This window comes from Colias philodice, chromosome 14 (genome assembly GCF_061535455.1).
Source record: "Colias philodice isolate Cphi_HAF_F1 chromosome 14, ilColPhil1 Martin Lab GWU primary, whole genome shotgun sequence".
Lineage (NCBI taxonomy): Eukaryota > Metazoa > Arthropoda > Insecta > Lepidoptera > Pieridae > Colias > Colias philodice.
The window spans coordinates 10037501-10052288 of record NC_143099.1 but is presented as its reverse complement, the minus strand read 5'-3'; the positions used below and the strand labels follow the sequence as shown (position 1 = coordinate 10052288).

General features: G+C 33.2%; 2 protein-coding genes across 3 annotated transcripts in view; both read left to right on the top strand.

Annotated features, from left to right (window-relative positions):
- Positions 1-27: 27 nt before the first annotated feature.
- Ufl1 (UFM1 specific ligase 1) lies at positions 28-3884 on the top strand. Of its 2 annotated transcripts, none has more exons than XM_089703115.1 (7): positions 28-129; positions 480-568; positions 687-1672; positions 1788-2217; positions 2398-2856; positions 3217-3428; positions 3712-3884. In XM_089703115.1, exons 2-7 carry the CDS (start codon positions 486-488, stop codon positions 3828-3830), a joined length of 2289 nt encoding a protein of 762 aa, XP_089559241.1. In that variant the 5' UTR covers positions 28-129; positions 480-485; the 3' UTR covers positions 3831-3884. The 2 variants fall into 2 exon arrangements, with proteins under 2 accessions (XP_089559241.1, XP_089559240.1); XM_089703114.1 differs by lacking the exon at positions 28-129 and adding an exon at positions 140-277.
- Positions 3885-6899: 3015 nt separating this feature from the next.
- The window catches only part of kar (monocarboxylate transporter 10-like protein kar), a 12975-nt gene continuing 5086 nt past the window's right edge, over positions 6900-14788 (top strand). The window contains exon 1 of the mRNA XM_089703113.1: positions 6900-7421. Coding sequence (XP_089559239.1) covers positions 7163-7421 — 259 coding nt within the window. The 5' untranslated portion in view covers positions 6900-7162. The remainder of the gene's footprint in view (positions 7422-14788) is intronic.

Here is a 14788-nt window from a genome sequence, read left to right as displayed (position 1 = left end):
TTATATACGTAATTAAGTATCTGTAGAGTGTAGACCGTCCCTTTCACTTTTTTTCCTTCAGAAAAGTGACGGCTGACGCCGTAGCTGACGTGCCATTTGGCTGTCATCTGGTTGTCATAATATTACAAGGTAGTAATGTAGTATTCGAAAATTATTATGAAAATGAATTTAAACTATTGATTTATTGAATTAATAAAACAAGAAATTTTATGAATACAATAAGGATAAAGATTCTGGTGTGTTGAATTGAAAGGTTTCTTTAGCGCCAAGTATTTAAGTAAGTTTAAATGAATATTGAATTGTGTTGAAGGTGCAGGAAGAGAATTCAGAATTGAATTCTTATTTATTGCACATATTTACCTGCTAATAGAGATGAACTAGTCCTATATAACCTATAGTCCTAATTTTTTTAGCTATATAAGTAGTTATATAAAATTTTCCTTACTATTTATACATACATACAATTTTAATTTATCCAGGTAGCAATGGCTCCTTCAACTGATTGGGATGAAATTAAAAGATTAGCTGCTGACTTTCAAAAAGCCCAGCTTAGCTCAACTTCTCAAAGGTAATTTTGTATATTTTACTACTTATGTTATGAAGTGATGAAATGTTTGAATTGACTTGATAAATATGTGTTATTCTATAAAAAAAGGATAAACTTATACAATAATTAAAACTTTCAGATTATCAGAGAGGAATTGTATAGAAATAGTGACAAAGCTACTTGAGCTTAAATTAATAGATGTAATATTTACCACTGATGGCAAAGAATACTTAACGTCACAGCAGTTAGTTAAAGAAATCAAAGATGAATTATATGTCAGAGGTGGCAGAGTTAACACTGTTGATTTAGCCAGAGAGTTGAGTGTTGATCTAAATCAAATTAACAACAATCTCCATGAGATAATCAGGGGCAAAGATGTCCAATTAATATCTGGATATCTAATATCCGATGAATACACTCATAAAATAGCGAGAGAGATAAATGAGAAGTTACAACTGCAAGGGCAAATTTCAGTTGGCGAGTTGACATTGCAGTATGATTTGCCTGCTGACTTTCTGTTGCATACCATTTTAGAAAAGAACTTGGGTACATTGATTATAGGGAAACAGGATCCCTCTGAACCCAGGACTTTCTATACTGAAGAATACATAACAAGAACAAAAGCCAAGATTAGGGGAGCCTTGATGGGCTTACTGAAACCAACTCAAATTGGAATAATTATCAGTCACTGTAATGTAGCTGAACGTCTTTTTATGAATTTATTCGATCAGATAAATGCTCCTGGTGTGTTGACAGGCAGACATTCTGGAGCTCTTTATGTACCATCTTGTTACACCAAGTCTCAAAATGAGTGGGTTATGAGCTTTTGGAAGCAAAATAACTATTTGGAGTATGATGCTTTGACTCGCTTGGGAATATCGGACCCTAAAGGCTATGTTAAAAGAGTGATACATGATGAAGAAATGATATTTTTAAGCACTTGTTTGATTGGGTCACAAATTAAGTTACAATTGGAGACAGCGTTGGAAGAATGTATTGCGTCTAAAAGCTATTTGGATGTTGTTAATTTGTTGCCATCAATCCTATCTGATATGGATATTGAAAATGTGTTAGATGTTCTGTTGAAAAATAATGCTAAGTCTACAACTGTGTTTGATAATACAGGTTATAATTGTTTTATATAATATAACTTGAGCTTACTGAAAAGAGAAATTGTATTAATATATTCTATCTTATATAATTAGTAATTACTATTCTAATATTTCTTTACAAATTTTAGTCTTCAGCAACCAATACATCGAGAACTTAAGACAAGCTTGCATGCCAATGACGAATGCGAAAGCAGAAGCCATAGTAAAATCTGGTCAATACCAACAGTTCTACTTAGAGAAACAACTGGCTAAAACCGAACAATTACAAAGTCATGTAGACCATAAAACGGAAAGACGTGAGGAGCGTAGACGCAAAGCAACTAGCGGTAAAGGCGGTGGTGGTACACAGGGCAGAGAAACTAAGACTAAAGCTGTCAAAAAACACGCTAGAACTAAACAAGCAGCGCACGATTCGGATTCTGACGAGGAAGTTACGAAGAAAGCACAAGCGCAACTCGAAATTGTTCAAGTAGAGAATGTTGAAGCGGTTATTAAAGATACGTTAGACAATGAGGGTCTGGAGGATTTGGTTACGCAAATTGCGGAGTATTTACAAGTGTAAGTGACTATGAAATTATTTACTGGTATCATTTTCTGTTAATTCACACTATTATTACAAGAATTGTTTCATTTTTTTCAATATTACACACTTACCTAGTTAGATTTGTCTACAGTGGTCATATCGTAACAATTCGGAATATTTCATCATTAAAACATGATCACGTTTCTTGCTTACAGGGGCTTAAACCAAACAGCGCTCACAATTGCAAAGGATTTGGCCGAAAAGCTCTTACAAAGTGCAAATCAAAACAAGAAACAAACACATTCATCAGCTCAAGACAGGATTAATGTCCTCGTTAATGATATGAAGTTATATGAAAAAGGATTAAAACTCCTTCCTGCTGACCAACAAGCTGCATACATTAAATATCTATTAAAAACATTTGGAGCTGATGTTCTTGGAGAATTCTGTAAATATGCAGCAAATCAGTGCAATATTTCTGTGCAAGTTGATACTTTATCGCCAGAGCAACGGAATAAAATACTTAACGATTTGCCGGAAGAATACATGAAACCGTTGCGTGCTTTGAATGTGACTCTAACTGAACAAAATATGGATTCATTTTATCAAGCTGTTGACGTGTGTCTGGCAGAATGTGGCATGATCTTGAAGAAGGTTGATAAGAAGAAGGATAAGTAAGTATAAATATACAGTGATAAAAATACTTTATGGAAATTAATATGCATATATTATAGTTTACTAGAGGTCCGCCCCGGCTTCGCCCGTGGTACATATTTGGCAATAAAAGGTAGCCTATGTCCTTTCTCGGGTATCAAAATATCTCCATACCAAATTTCATGCAAATTGGTTCTGTAGTTTAGGCGTGATTGAGTAACAGACAGACAGACAGGGTTACTTTCGCATTTATAATATAAGTACGGATATGATCATCATTAAATAAAGCAATATAAACTCTAAACCAACAGCCATAGCACTTATATTGCAATGTCTCATGAAATCCTAAAATACAAGTACTTTAATTTCCTCTCTTACAGATTGCTTGTACTAAATCATCGTGAGAAACTCATATCCGAATTGGAGAATTGCGATGATCCAGCACTAGTTTTACACCTGGCTGCGCTTGCAACTTTCACGATCTTGAACCAAAACATGCTTCATGCATCTGGTCGTCAAGTTCCCTCTATTATAGCATTCTTGAAAGGACAGCTAAAGGAAGAGGATTATGCGAAACTACAACACTATCAAGGTAAATTTTACTTATTTTCTTAAATATTTCAAAGATTTTTATAACCAAAGAATTTTTATAACCATTGCCATATTTCGGTCAAATCGGTAGCTTGATCATTTTCAGTATAGATTTTTTTCCTTTATTCTCTTATGGATGTTATCACCATCTATACTTTTAGTTTTCAAAGTTAACTATGAGTTTAATAGCATTCTTTCAACTGTCACTTAAAACTTCTGTATTTATAACCTGTGTTTTTAATATATGGGTGTTCTTAAAACAATTTTTATATTGTTTTTTACAGAATCTGTAACCAAGTTTTTAATCGCACCTGAAGAAGAAAAAAGCTCTCTAGAAGAAAATCTCAAAGAAGAGATGCCAGCTATAAAAAATTTGGTAAACGAGGTTAAGAAGTACAAATAATTGTTTGTTTTATTAAAATATATTTTATGAAGAAATATATATGTTATTTTTTGATATGGTTGTTTTACTCATTCCTTTACTTTAGTTTTGAACGAAACATAAATTACTTTGTTTTATCAATAATAGGTGTACTGTTACCTGCACAATATTCGACCTTCAAAAAGGAATAATAACGCACACACGATTAAACGCCAAGTAAGATGGCATTATTAAATTATCGTGAGCGAAAAAGAGACAACTGAAGTAAATTCTGGCTAATTAGCAACATTTCAAAGTTAAACTCGACGTTTTTACCATACTGCATTGGTATTCATGGTCTCAATAAACATAATAATATTAGACAGGTTCTCTGCATCATTATATACCCGACTCGTAACATAGACCGTAATTTAACATTAAGTGTCGCTGCACACGAGCCACAAGCGCTGCCACGAGAAGTCAGTGTCACCGCACTGGCCACTGCGCTGCACACGAGTCACTCGCGACAGCCACAAGCACTGCCACGAGAAGTAATGTATGAAAAGTACAGGAAATATGCCGGTGGCGGCGTTTTATGGTTTTGGCCGGTGGCCCATGTGCGGGAGCCCTAACTTCGATATTTCATTTTTAATACCTAAGTCTCCACAGCATTTTCAAACAATTAATAATTAGTTAAAGTTTAAACTGATACCTAATTATTAAAAGAATATTATTTTTCGCGTCCACACGTAAGTATATTATGTATAAATGTATTTTAGTCCTAATATGTATATCATATTGTATGATATGAAAATACCTAAATAGAATAAAAAAACTATTTTTGAAGCTGTGCCGAATTTATTATTAACATAATAGACTACAAGCCCGCATAGGACAAAAATATGGGTCAAATGAACCACCAGGGGACATATTTAGAACGATAGCAGAGCAAAAAATAATAAGATTCATCACCACAGTTCATCACTATGCCGTCACTTGTAAGCTGTCCAACTGAGTGCAGATGAGAATTGAAAAGTACAGGTAGACTCGGTAAATTTTGGTCATATATTTTTGTACGGCATTCTTAACCATCGATAGATCCATTAAAAATAATAAGAAACCGCTCAGTGCCGTACAAAAATGTTGGTCCACCAAGTCGGAATTTTTATTTAATTTCCGAGAGTTACCGGGGGTAAATTTGGTCATTTGACCATGTACGGCATCTGTGTCATACTATTGCTATACTGCTTTTAATCCATTATTCCGCAACGCCGTACAAAAATCATGGGGACAAGGGGAAAAAATCGAAAGTTATAATCCCCTCTCTTTCCCCACTCCAGGGGGTCATTTGACACAACACGAAATAAATTTATTTTTAAAGTATTTTATGCATAGATAATATTTTTTCATGTGCCGTACATTTTCGTTGGTTCAAAGGGGAAAAATCTGAAAAAGAAAAAAATCCATATAACGAAATGTTTGCTTTATATTTTTATAATAAAATATAAATATACATTAATATTAAGAAGCTCGAGGTGGTTAATTATCACCTTGGAAAGTCGGAGTCAGGTGGAATGGACTCCGGTAAATTGATGAACTAATAAAAAAACTATGAACGAAAAGATGTGAATTATATGCAATCACTCCATGAATACAGGTAAAGTCACAAGCAAATGCTAGTAATATATACATATTCAAAATGTACAAGTAAAGCGCTTTCAAATGATACCAAATACTGCATATTTATCTTAACTTTATTTTTTTACTCTGTATGTTTTGTCCGCTAGAGGGCGCCACATTAGATTTTGTGAAACCCCATATGGCCTTTAGCTAGCTGGTCGCTGGTTATCCAGTGAACAATTCAGACGCTTCTAATGATATGTCATTTGTCGAATTCTGATAAGTAGTTTAGAAGTTACGAGGGAATAGATGAACATACATACATGACCTGTAAACAACCATAACCCTCCTTTTGCTTTGCCGTAGTTGGGTAAAAATATGTTAATGCCGTACTGTATCAAATGGCCATAAAGCACCCTTAAAATTGTAGCTTTCGTCGCTTTCATCAGCCTAAAAGATGTGGTCTGCACAAAAATGTACGGCATCGTTTTTTCCTAATTTATCTATGTTAATACTATTTAAAACAACGGATAAAGTGTAGAAAACTATTATATTTCATTAATCTACGATGTTTAAACTTTAACAAAATTTCTGGTTTTGCATTTCTCTATAACTTTTTTTAGAACGGTTTATTTTGAACGGCAATACTATACAACAATTGAATTTTACAATATCATGTTAAAAAAAAAGTTCCCGTACAGGGTCAAATGACCTTACAGCTCTTTATATCAAGAATTCGATGAAATTAAGATGATTATTGGTATACATTTAAAAGAACAATTATTTTTTGACGGCATTGCTTTTAATAGTACTTTTGAGTGCTAGATAATGTTTTGGAACCGAAGCCGTACTTAGTCAAATGACCCCGTGGAGTGGGGAAAGAGAGGGGATTGCAACTCTCGATTTTTTCCCCTTGTCCCCATGATTTTTGTACGGCGTTGCGGAATAATGGATTAAAAGCAGTATAGCAATAGTATGACACAGATGCCGTACATGGTCAAATGACCAAATTTACCCCCGGTAACTCTCGGAAATTAAATAAAAATTCCGACTTGGTGGACCACCATTTTTGTACGGCACTGAGCGGTTTCTTATTATTTTTAATGGATCTATCGATGGTTAAGAATGCCGTACAAAAATATATGACCAAAATTTACCGAGTCTACCTGTACTTTTCAATTCTCATCTGCACTCAGTTGGACAGCTTACAAGTGACGGCATAGTGATGAATCTTATTATTTTTTGCTCTGCTATCGTTCTAGATATGTCCCCTGGTGGTTCATTTGACCCATATTTTTGTCCTATGCGGGCTTGTAGTCTATAATATTATATTATATAATTTAACAGTATGTGTGCTCCAGTGTGCTCTGTGGTTTTGAGAAATCACAATGAGTACTTATGTGTGTTCCGAGCTTTAGAAGGATTTCATTCACAAACTTCACAACTCACAAGTCAAGTCAATCAACGTACCATTCATAATTCTTCGTTCCCATTCATTATTCAGTCCTGTCTTACGTCTAGAAGTAGGTGGTGAATTAACGTGAAATGTCATCGAAATAGTAAATAATTTGTTGACTTCTTAATTTTTAGTTTTGAATAAAAATGTTTATTTACTTTAATGTAAAATAAAAGTTAATTTTTTATTAGCTTTTTCCATCAGAATTTATATATTTTTTGGCTGTAACTGTGATTGAGCCATGTGCTTTAGGCTGTAAGAATTGCGAGACATATTTAAATATTTTTATTAAATAAAAATGGATAAGAATCAAGACCAACTGGAAAGCAGTGATTTACTGTCAGGAACAGTAAGGCCAAAATCTGTAGAACCAGAAATTAATAATAGTACACCAAATGATCCACCTGATGGAGGTTTCAGAGCATACTCCATAGTAATCGGTTCTTTTTTAACAAATGGACTATTATTTGGTGTTATAAATTCCTACAGTGTTATATATACAGTGCTTCAAAAGCGATTGCGAGATGAAAATGTTCCTAATGCCGACAGTAAAGCAGGTAAGAATGTTAAATTTGTTTTTTTTTTATTCTGAGTACACTAAAATGTCGCAAAAAAAATCCATCCATATTATGATATGCCTCATAATAATTTATTACTGTAAAATTGATAAGGAAATTACAAAATATTTAAGTATAAAAATGTTTTTGTATGAAAAAAAATCAAACCAAACTGAAGTATAAAATTTATTATTTTATATTAATGAAAACACATTTATTGTATGTCATTATTAAGAAAACTAAATGTGCAGTGTAGTCAAATAATATGCCTACCACACTATTATTTACAAGCAGTTTGAATGATGAAATAGGCTCTATCGATTACAATTTACTTTCCATGTGAGTAAGCAGTTTAATCAGCAACTAATAAAATAAATAAAATTTGTTTTTGATGCTTAAATGTGTTATTACATAGCCATGTGTATTTGTATTTATATATATAAATTTTTAACTCAATATCCATTTTTAACTTTATATTTTGAATATATTTGAAAATATTGTTTGCATCAGGATATTGTAAAAAATGTAACTTTCAATTTTTTTTTATGGTATGTTTATATGCTTTTCTGTTACCTAAGCTATATCACTAGGTATCAAGTATAGTCTTAGCTCTGTTGTAAGTTACCCAATTATCAAGGTAGAGGTAAGAGTAACTAAATCTATTCAGTACTATAGAAATTAAAAAGAAGTGATTTTTATCTGTTTCTGTAAGTAAGTAATGGAAAATATCTTACACTAATGTGCTATACATTAAGTAGGTGATACAAAGTTCAGCGGGTTATCTAGTTAAATAATAAATAAAAATGCATTTGCATATTGATAAGAGAAACACAATGATCGCTATATATATGTTTTTTTTTTAAATGAATAGGCAGACGTTTGACCACGATATATGATATGTGCTATATACATGTCTCAGAATTCTAAATCTCATGACATAGACCACCATAGACAACTTTTGTCTTAATTATTATTTATAGTCTGTTTTATACTTAACTATTTTGTACTTATTTATTTTCTATAATTTTCAGTTTATAAGTTTTATAAGTTACACCATCAAATTTTTGGATACCTCTGACTTTTTCATATGTTTGAATAACAGAGTTACTTTTTGCCCATTTCATAATATGATTAACGCTGAGGTTTTACAAGCAAATTGAGAGTATGATTTCACATCAAATATTTGCAGTATTCATAATTGTTAAAAAATATATATGTATTTAGTGACAGTTTATTCTGTAGCTATTTAAAATGTGCAGGCATTTTTCATGTTAAAGTTGGTTAACATTAAATAAACTTTATTTTAATTAAAAAAAATATATTATATTTATTACTAGGTTACTAGGTTGCGCAGTCAAAGAAAAACCCGCATAGTTCCCATTCCCGTGGGATTTCCGGGATTGCGTCATTTTCCCGGGATAAAAAGTAGCCTATGTCCTTTCTCGGTTATCAAAATATCTCCATACCAAATTTCATGAAAATTAGTTCAGTAGTTTAGGCGTGATTGAGTAACAGACAGACAGACAGAGTTACTTTCGCATTTATACTATTAAAAGTATGGATTTACCAGCTGTTTCACAATGTTGTCATTTAATTGGGTCATGATTATAAGTGATTAATACTGTCAATCATTTGAAATAAAAAGCGCAATTTGCATAAAGCATTTCTACGTACATAATTATTTTCTAATAATGTGTGTTATCTTGACACTATGAACTGTAAACATTAGGGCTTGATAAGCAGTTGTGTAGATATTACGGGTTATCAGTTAAACATATACTTTGTTATTGTTTGTATTGTACTGAGGATAATGGATTTTCTTCATACTGACTGTCCGATTTTTTTGTTTAAATCTCTGGTCTCATTATCACTTGTTTGTTCTTATTATCTATGTAATTATTGGAAGAAGCTAATAAGACCAAAAATATGTTTTTGATGAATCATTCATTCAACTGGTAGATAGTGTGTTTCGTAATCGTAACTTTGCAGTTTTTCCTACAACATGTCACGAAAAAATGCAAAAGTTGGGTTTTATTCCCGGTTCTTTAGATCATGTATCAACTTAATATGGAAAGTCCAATCACACGTAAATTCACTTCCCAGCCTTATCCACCTTACTTTCTATTTGATCGTGTATGTAAGAGGACCCTCAATTTACAACGTTCCTTTGATAAATTAACGTAACGACTTAATGTAACTTGTAAGCGGTACAAGTCTTCCAAATCTATTAAATTACATTCATTGTCATTAATTAAAATGAATTCTGTCTGGATTAATAACTCCGTGGCCCACATGTATGGGTTAAACTATAATATCCTTAATTGACCGCGATTCGTGTGACCTCATAATAAATAGGTTTATTATTAAGCAATTAATAAGTTCCGATCAAATAGATGGTAACTAATTGACGGTCATGTAGACTACAATGCGGCATCTGTGTTCTTGTGACTTTTATTATGTTACAATATATAGGTACCTAGTTTCTAAATTTGGGCTAACAACTTGTGTGGTCGGCTAGTTTTGCTGAACGTGCATAGAACAGGGTACTGCTAAACACTACCTAGTGAAAAATTGCTGGGCAGCCCGAAGCTATAGCAAAATAGAGCACAGAGTTATGCTCAGATTTTGGCAATGTCCTTACACCATATAGGCACAGAATACAACGCCCACATTGTTAAACTTGTTGATGGAAACAATCATGTGGCTTACAATAGTGCTACACTTGCAACAGTGATTCGATGAGTAGCGTGATTACGCTATATTAAACGTAGGTATTATTCTATTCAATTGAAACAATCACAATAATTACACGACTGTCCGAAAAAGGAGAATAACGTTTCAGGGTATATGAATATAAATATGTATGTGAGTTTAGAAATCAATGACTTTTATGGCTTGAAACGCGATTTATCCATAACATTATTTACCTGGCATGGCTGATGGCTTTGCATGGTCACGAAAGTAGAGATACGCTTGCAGATAATTATTCTGAACGGTAGAATGGGATGATTTGCGTTTTAAAAGTGATGTAGGGAGGTAATTAAGTTTTTTTACTTAATGTTAATAGTTAATACCTACTTAGCTTACGGTATAATAATACTAGAGGTCCGCCCCGGCTTCGCCCGTGGTACATATTTCGCAATAAAAGGTAGCCTATGTCCTTTCTCGGGTATCAAAATATCTCCATACCAAATTTCATGCAAATTGGTTCAGTAGTTTAGGCGTGATTGAGTAACAGACAGACAGACAGAGTTACTTTCGCATTTATAATATTAGTATGGATAGTACTTACTTCTCTATAACCGACATAATATGTTTAAAAGTAGGTATTTACAGATCATACTTTTAAAGGAATTGTTAAAATTGTATATTTTTTTTCCTCATAACGGTTTTCACTTGAGATAATTGTTTGGTGTAATCATCGTATGTTGACTTTGATAATAATTAAACAAAAAATAATTAAATTCCACACTTAAATTGTAGCGCGTGCCTTGATTACAACATCATCCTGCTGAAATAATATTTGTCTTAATTTGTCTAGTTATTATTTAACTCCACAAAATATTAAATAATTATGTATGCGACGCAGATGGCAAATCCTTTAAGGCAAATAATATAAATTCGTTAAAAGTAAATGTGTGTGATTTTTCCTGCTAGTCTGGACCATTAACAGGATATAGATCCTGTTAATGGTCCAGACGCAATTACATATGCAAATTAATACACCCTATTATCATGAAATGGGTTGTGTATTTCTCTCCCTAAGAACTATCCTCGAACCTACTTCAAGGTATGTATATTATAAAAAATAATTACCTAAGGAAATTAGTTCAGCCGTTCTCGAGCTTTGCGCTTACCAACACAAGCGATTCATATTAATTATCATTTTGTTACCAAATCATATTGTATCTGTGCGCTCACGTGGCGTCAACAATAGGGGAATATTGGAAGCCAGACGCCATAGGCGACGCGGCGGCGCTGATTGCATCAAGATAATTCACCGTACTCATGCCATAGTATAAAGAGAACAGTAAGCTATCTTCAAATAAAGGTACATCGCGCCATTTGTATGTACGCACGCACACAACGCCGCTCGGTTCCTTTTTCATTGCTGTGCGCGGTCGGTGTTGGTTTATAGTTTATACAATTATTTAAAACATCAATATGACAAGTGACAACCATGCGCCTTCCAAGTTTAGGCCGTATTCAGAAAGAAACCTGGAAACTTATAAGCGCTTACCGGCGCTTGTCAGCGCTGGTTCGTTCTACACAAAGGAAGCAGGTTGATCCAGCTTCCTTTCTGAATACATCCTTAGGTACCGAGCGCTCCTAAACGACGGGATTTGGCCTACTTCCTTCTTTATACTATGCAGGTCATGCTCGCAATTGACACGCGTACGCTACGTTTACCTATGTATCGAGTGTCATTCATGTGCTAAATCTGCTTTTTTTAATACATATTGTTTTTCGATATGTTGTTGTTTTTGTAATATGCGCTTGCGTCTGCAGACTCTGCACTAATCTATACGTATATATAATAATAAAATCGTACGGGAACAGGAACTATGCGGATTATTCTTTGACTACGCGGGCGAAGCCGCTTGCGGGATGCTAGTCTTCTTTATATATAAAAATGAATCGCAAAATTTGTTGGTAAGCGCATAACTCGAGAACGGCTGAACCGATTTCGATAATTTTTTTTTTATTATATAATAAAGCAATGTACGAGTATGACCCTGTATATTGGCTAAATTATTCCCGCTTTGATTTACGTTGCCTAAATTATATTATCTGCTACTACACTACACTAATTTATATTTCTATACTAGATTCATAGTTCGTATGGATATAGTTTTTGCTACGAATATAGATTTTTAGTAACTTAGAGTTTTTGTTAAGTATTCGTCAATGCCTATGACAAAATTTACTTCCGATATCGTAATAAGCGTTAATTTACCAGCCTCGAAAAGACACTATTTAGCGGGTTGTGAATGAATTTAATAGCAATTACACGAAAATAATACAAATTAATAAACATATTTTTTACACGAACGAATTTCTTGAAAGCCTAATTAATTAAAATGTCAGAATTTTTTTTTAATCCATAAAACATAACACCGTAAAGTAAAAACGGATTTTCATTAGAATAAGAAAAACGTAAAAGTTAATTAATGTACATATTTGTTTTAAAAGCACATGACTGAGATAATGAAAGAACAAAAGCTACCAATTATCGTAAGGTTACTGATAATAGTCCGTTTTCTTATGGGCATGCTTGTATGGAAAGGTATACATTTTTGAGTAAAGCAATGCCATTTGGTACGAATGTTGTACTCGTCCACCTAAGCCCAAATCGCCCGGTAGCCAGTCTTTACTCCCCTGCAGAAAGCAGGGAGGGGGGGTTATAGAAAAGAGCGCCCGGCGCTCCGAAAATAAATTCTGGCGGAGCCATTTGGACCTTTGAGTCAAGTTTGGTATCGTTTTCAGGTAACTAGATGATGCCCGATTCATTCCCCATACCAGTTTTTTAGGGTTCCGTAGCAAAATATGTAGCAATCCTTAAAATAATAAACTTTTGGCAGTGGCAAAATCCAAACAAACCAGTATATTTTAATATTTTTGTATTAAACCTGGTTTATAAAAAAATACTTTCTGAAAGGCCATTTAATGCAGATTATAAAAACATTAACATGTAATATATATTTTACCATTTTCAATGTCAAATAAATTATAGGAAGTATAGTAACGCTCGTTAGCGCAGCATAGGGGACGGCTAATAGACCCGAAAAATAAGCGATACTAACAAACAAAAACCAGCCAAAAGCTAGTCTGACTTGTTCATTGAGTGTTTCGTACTTATTTGTCCCATACCATGTTAAATTGTCTGGTAGAACCTGGTTAACTGATACACACACACTTTCGTCTTTATAATATTAGTGTGATTTTAAATCATCTTTAAATTATAAATGAAGTCAGGTAACATTGTTAAAAATAAAGATATATAATAATAGAACGTTTTTGTATTAATAATAATGACAACCACCTCCACAATTACATAATTCGGTACATTTGAGCTGGCGTATTCAATCCGGAACTACAAGATTTCACGTACCAACATTTTATCAATTCAAAGCTTCTCTTTTCTTTTTATTACAGATGGGCAAGGAATATTTTGATTTTTTTTAGGCCCCCAAATATATACACTATACAGCCTGTAAAACTGCCCTTGAGGTGTGTTTTTTAAGGGCAGCTTCTGTGGGAGGCAAATTTTCGATCTGCCTATCTGTGTTTGTTTAAAATTTGTTTGCAACACTCATTTACTGTCACAGCGGGGTAAGATGTGAAAAACAAACATGTACTTATAATACTTATAAAAAAATATAAGTTCTGGATAAGAGCATCTTTAAAATATCGTGACCATCCTTACGCTATCATGCATTGTAATAACAAACTTTTCAATTTCACTGTCTGTATATTTGCTACTGTAAAGTGTTTCAAATCCTCGTGTGACATTCGGATATGTATTCCATACCTTAAATGCATGTGTATCTATAGTTCTTTTAGACCTTCTAGCTTTGGAACACACGATATTTTGTACTAGCCATATCTTTCGACTGTTCTTATAAACAATAATTCTTATTAACACTATTTTGGCTACTACTACTATATCGTGTGTTCCAAAGCTAGAAGGTCTAAAAGAACTATAGATACACATGCATTTAAGGTATGGAATACATATCCGAATGTCACACGAGGATTTGAAACACTTTACAGTGGCAAATATACAGACAGTGAAATTGAAAAGTTTGTTATTACAATGCATGATAGCGTAAGGATGGTCACGATATTTTAAAGATGCTCTTATCCAGAACTTATATTTTTTTATAAGTATTATAAGTACATGTTTGTTTTTCACATCTTACCCCGCTGTGACAGTAAATGAGTGTTGCAAACAAATTTTAAACAAACACAGATAGGCAGATCGAAAATTTGCCTCCCACAGAAGCTGCCCTTAAAAAACACACCTCAAGGGCAGTTTTACAGGCTGTATAGTGTATATATTTGGGGGCCTAAAAAAAATCAAAATATTCCTTGCCCATCTGTAATAAAAAGAAAAGAGAAGCTTTGAATTGATAAAATGTTGGTACGTGAAATCTTGTAGTTCCGGATTGAATACGCCAGCTCAAATGTACCGAATTATGTAATTGTGGAGGTGGTTGTCATTATTATTAATACAAAAACGTTCTATTATTATATATCTTTATTTTTAACAATGTTACCTGACTTCATTTATAATTTAAAGATGATTTAAAATCACACTAATATTATAAAGACGAAAGTGTGTGTGTATCAGTTAACCAGGTTCT

Excerpts from the sequence above, each read along its gene's own strand:
- Ufl1 (XM_089703115.1), top strand. The coding sequence starts at position 486 with ATGGCTCCTTCAACTGATTGGGATGAAATTAAAAGATTAGCTGCTGAC. Across the intron at positions 569-686 it reads CTTAGCTCAACTTCTCAAAG|ATTATCAGAGAGGAATTGTA; the intron begins GTAATTTTGTAT and ends TAAAACTTTCAG. Across the intron at positions 2,218-2,397 it reads ATTGCGGAGTATTTACAAGT|GGGCTTAAACCAAACAGCGC; the intron begins GTAAGTGACTAT and ends TCTTGCTTACAG.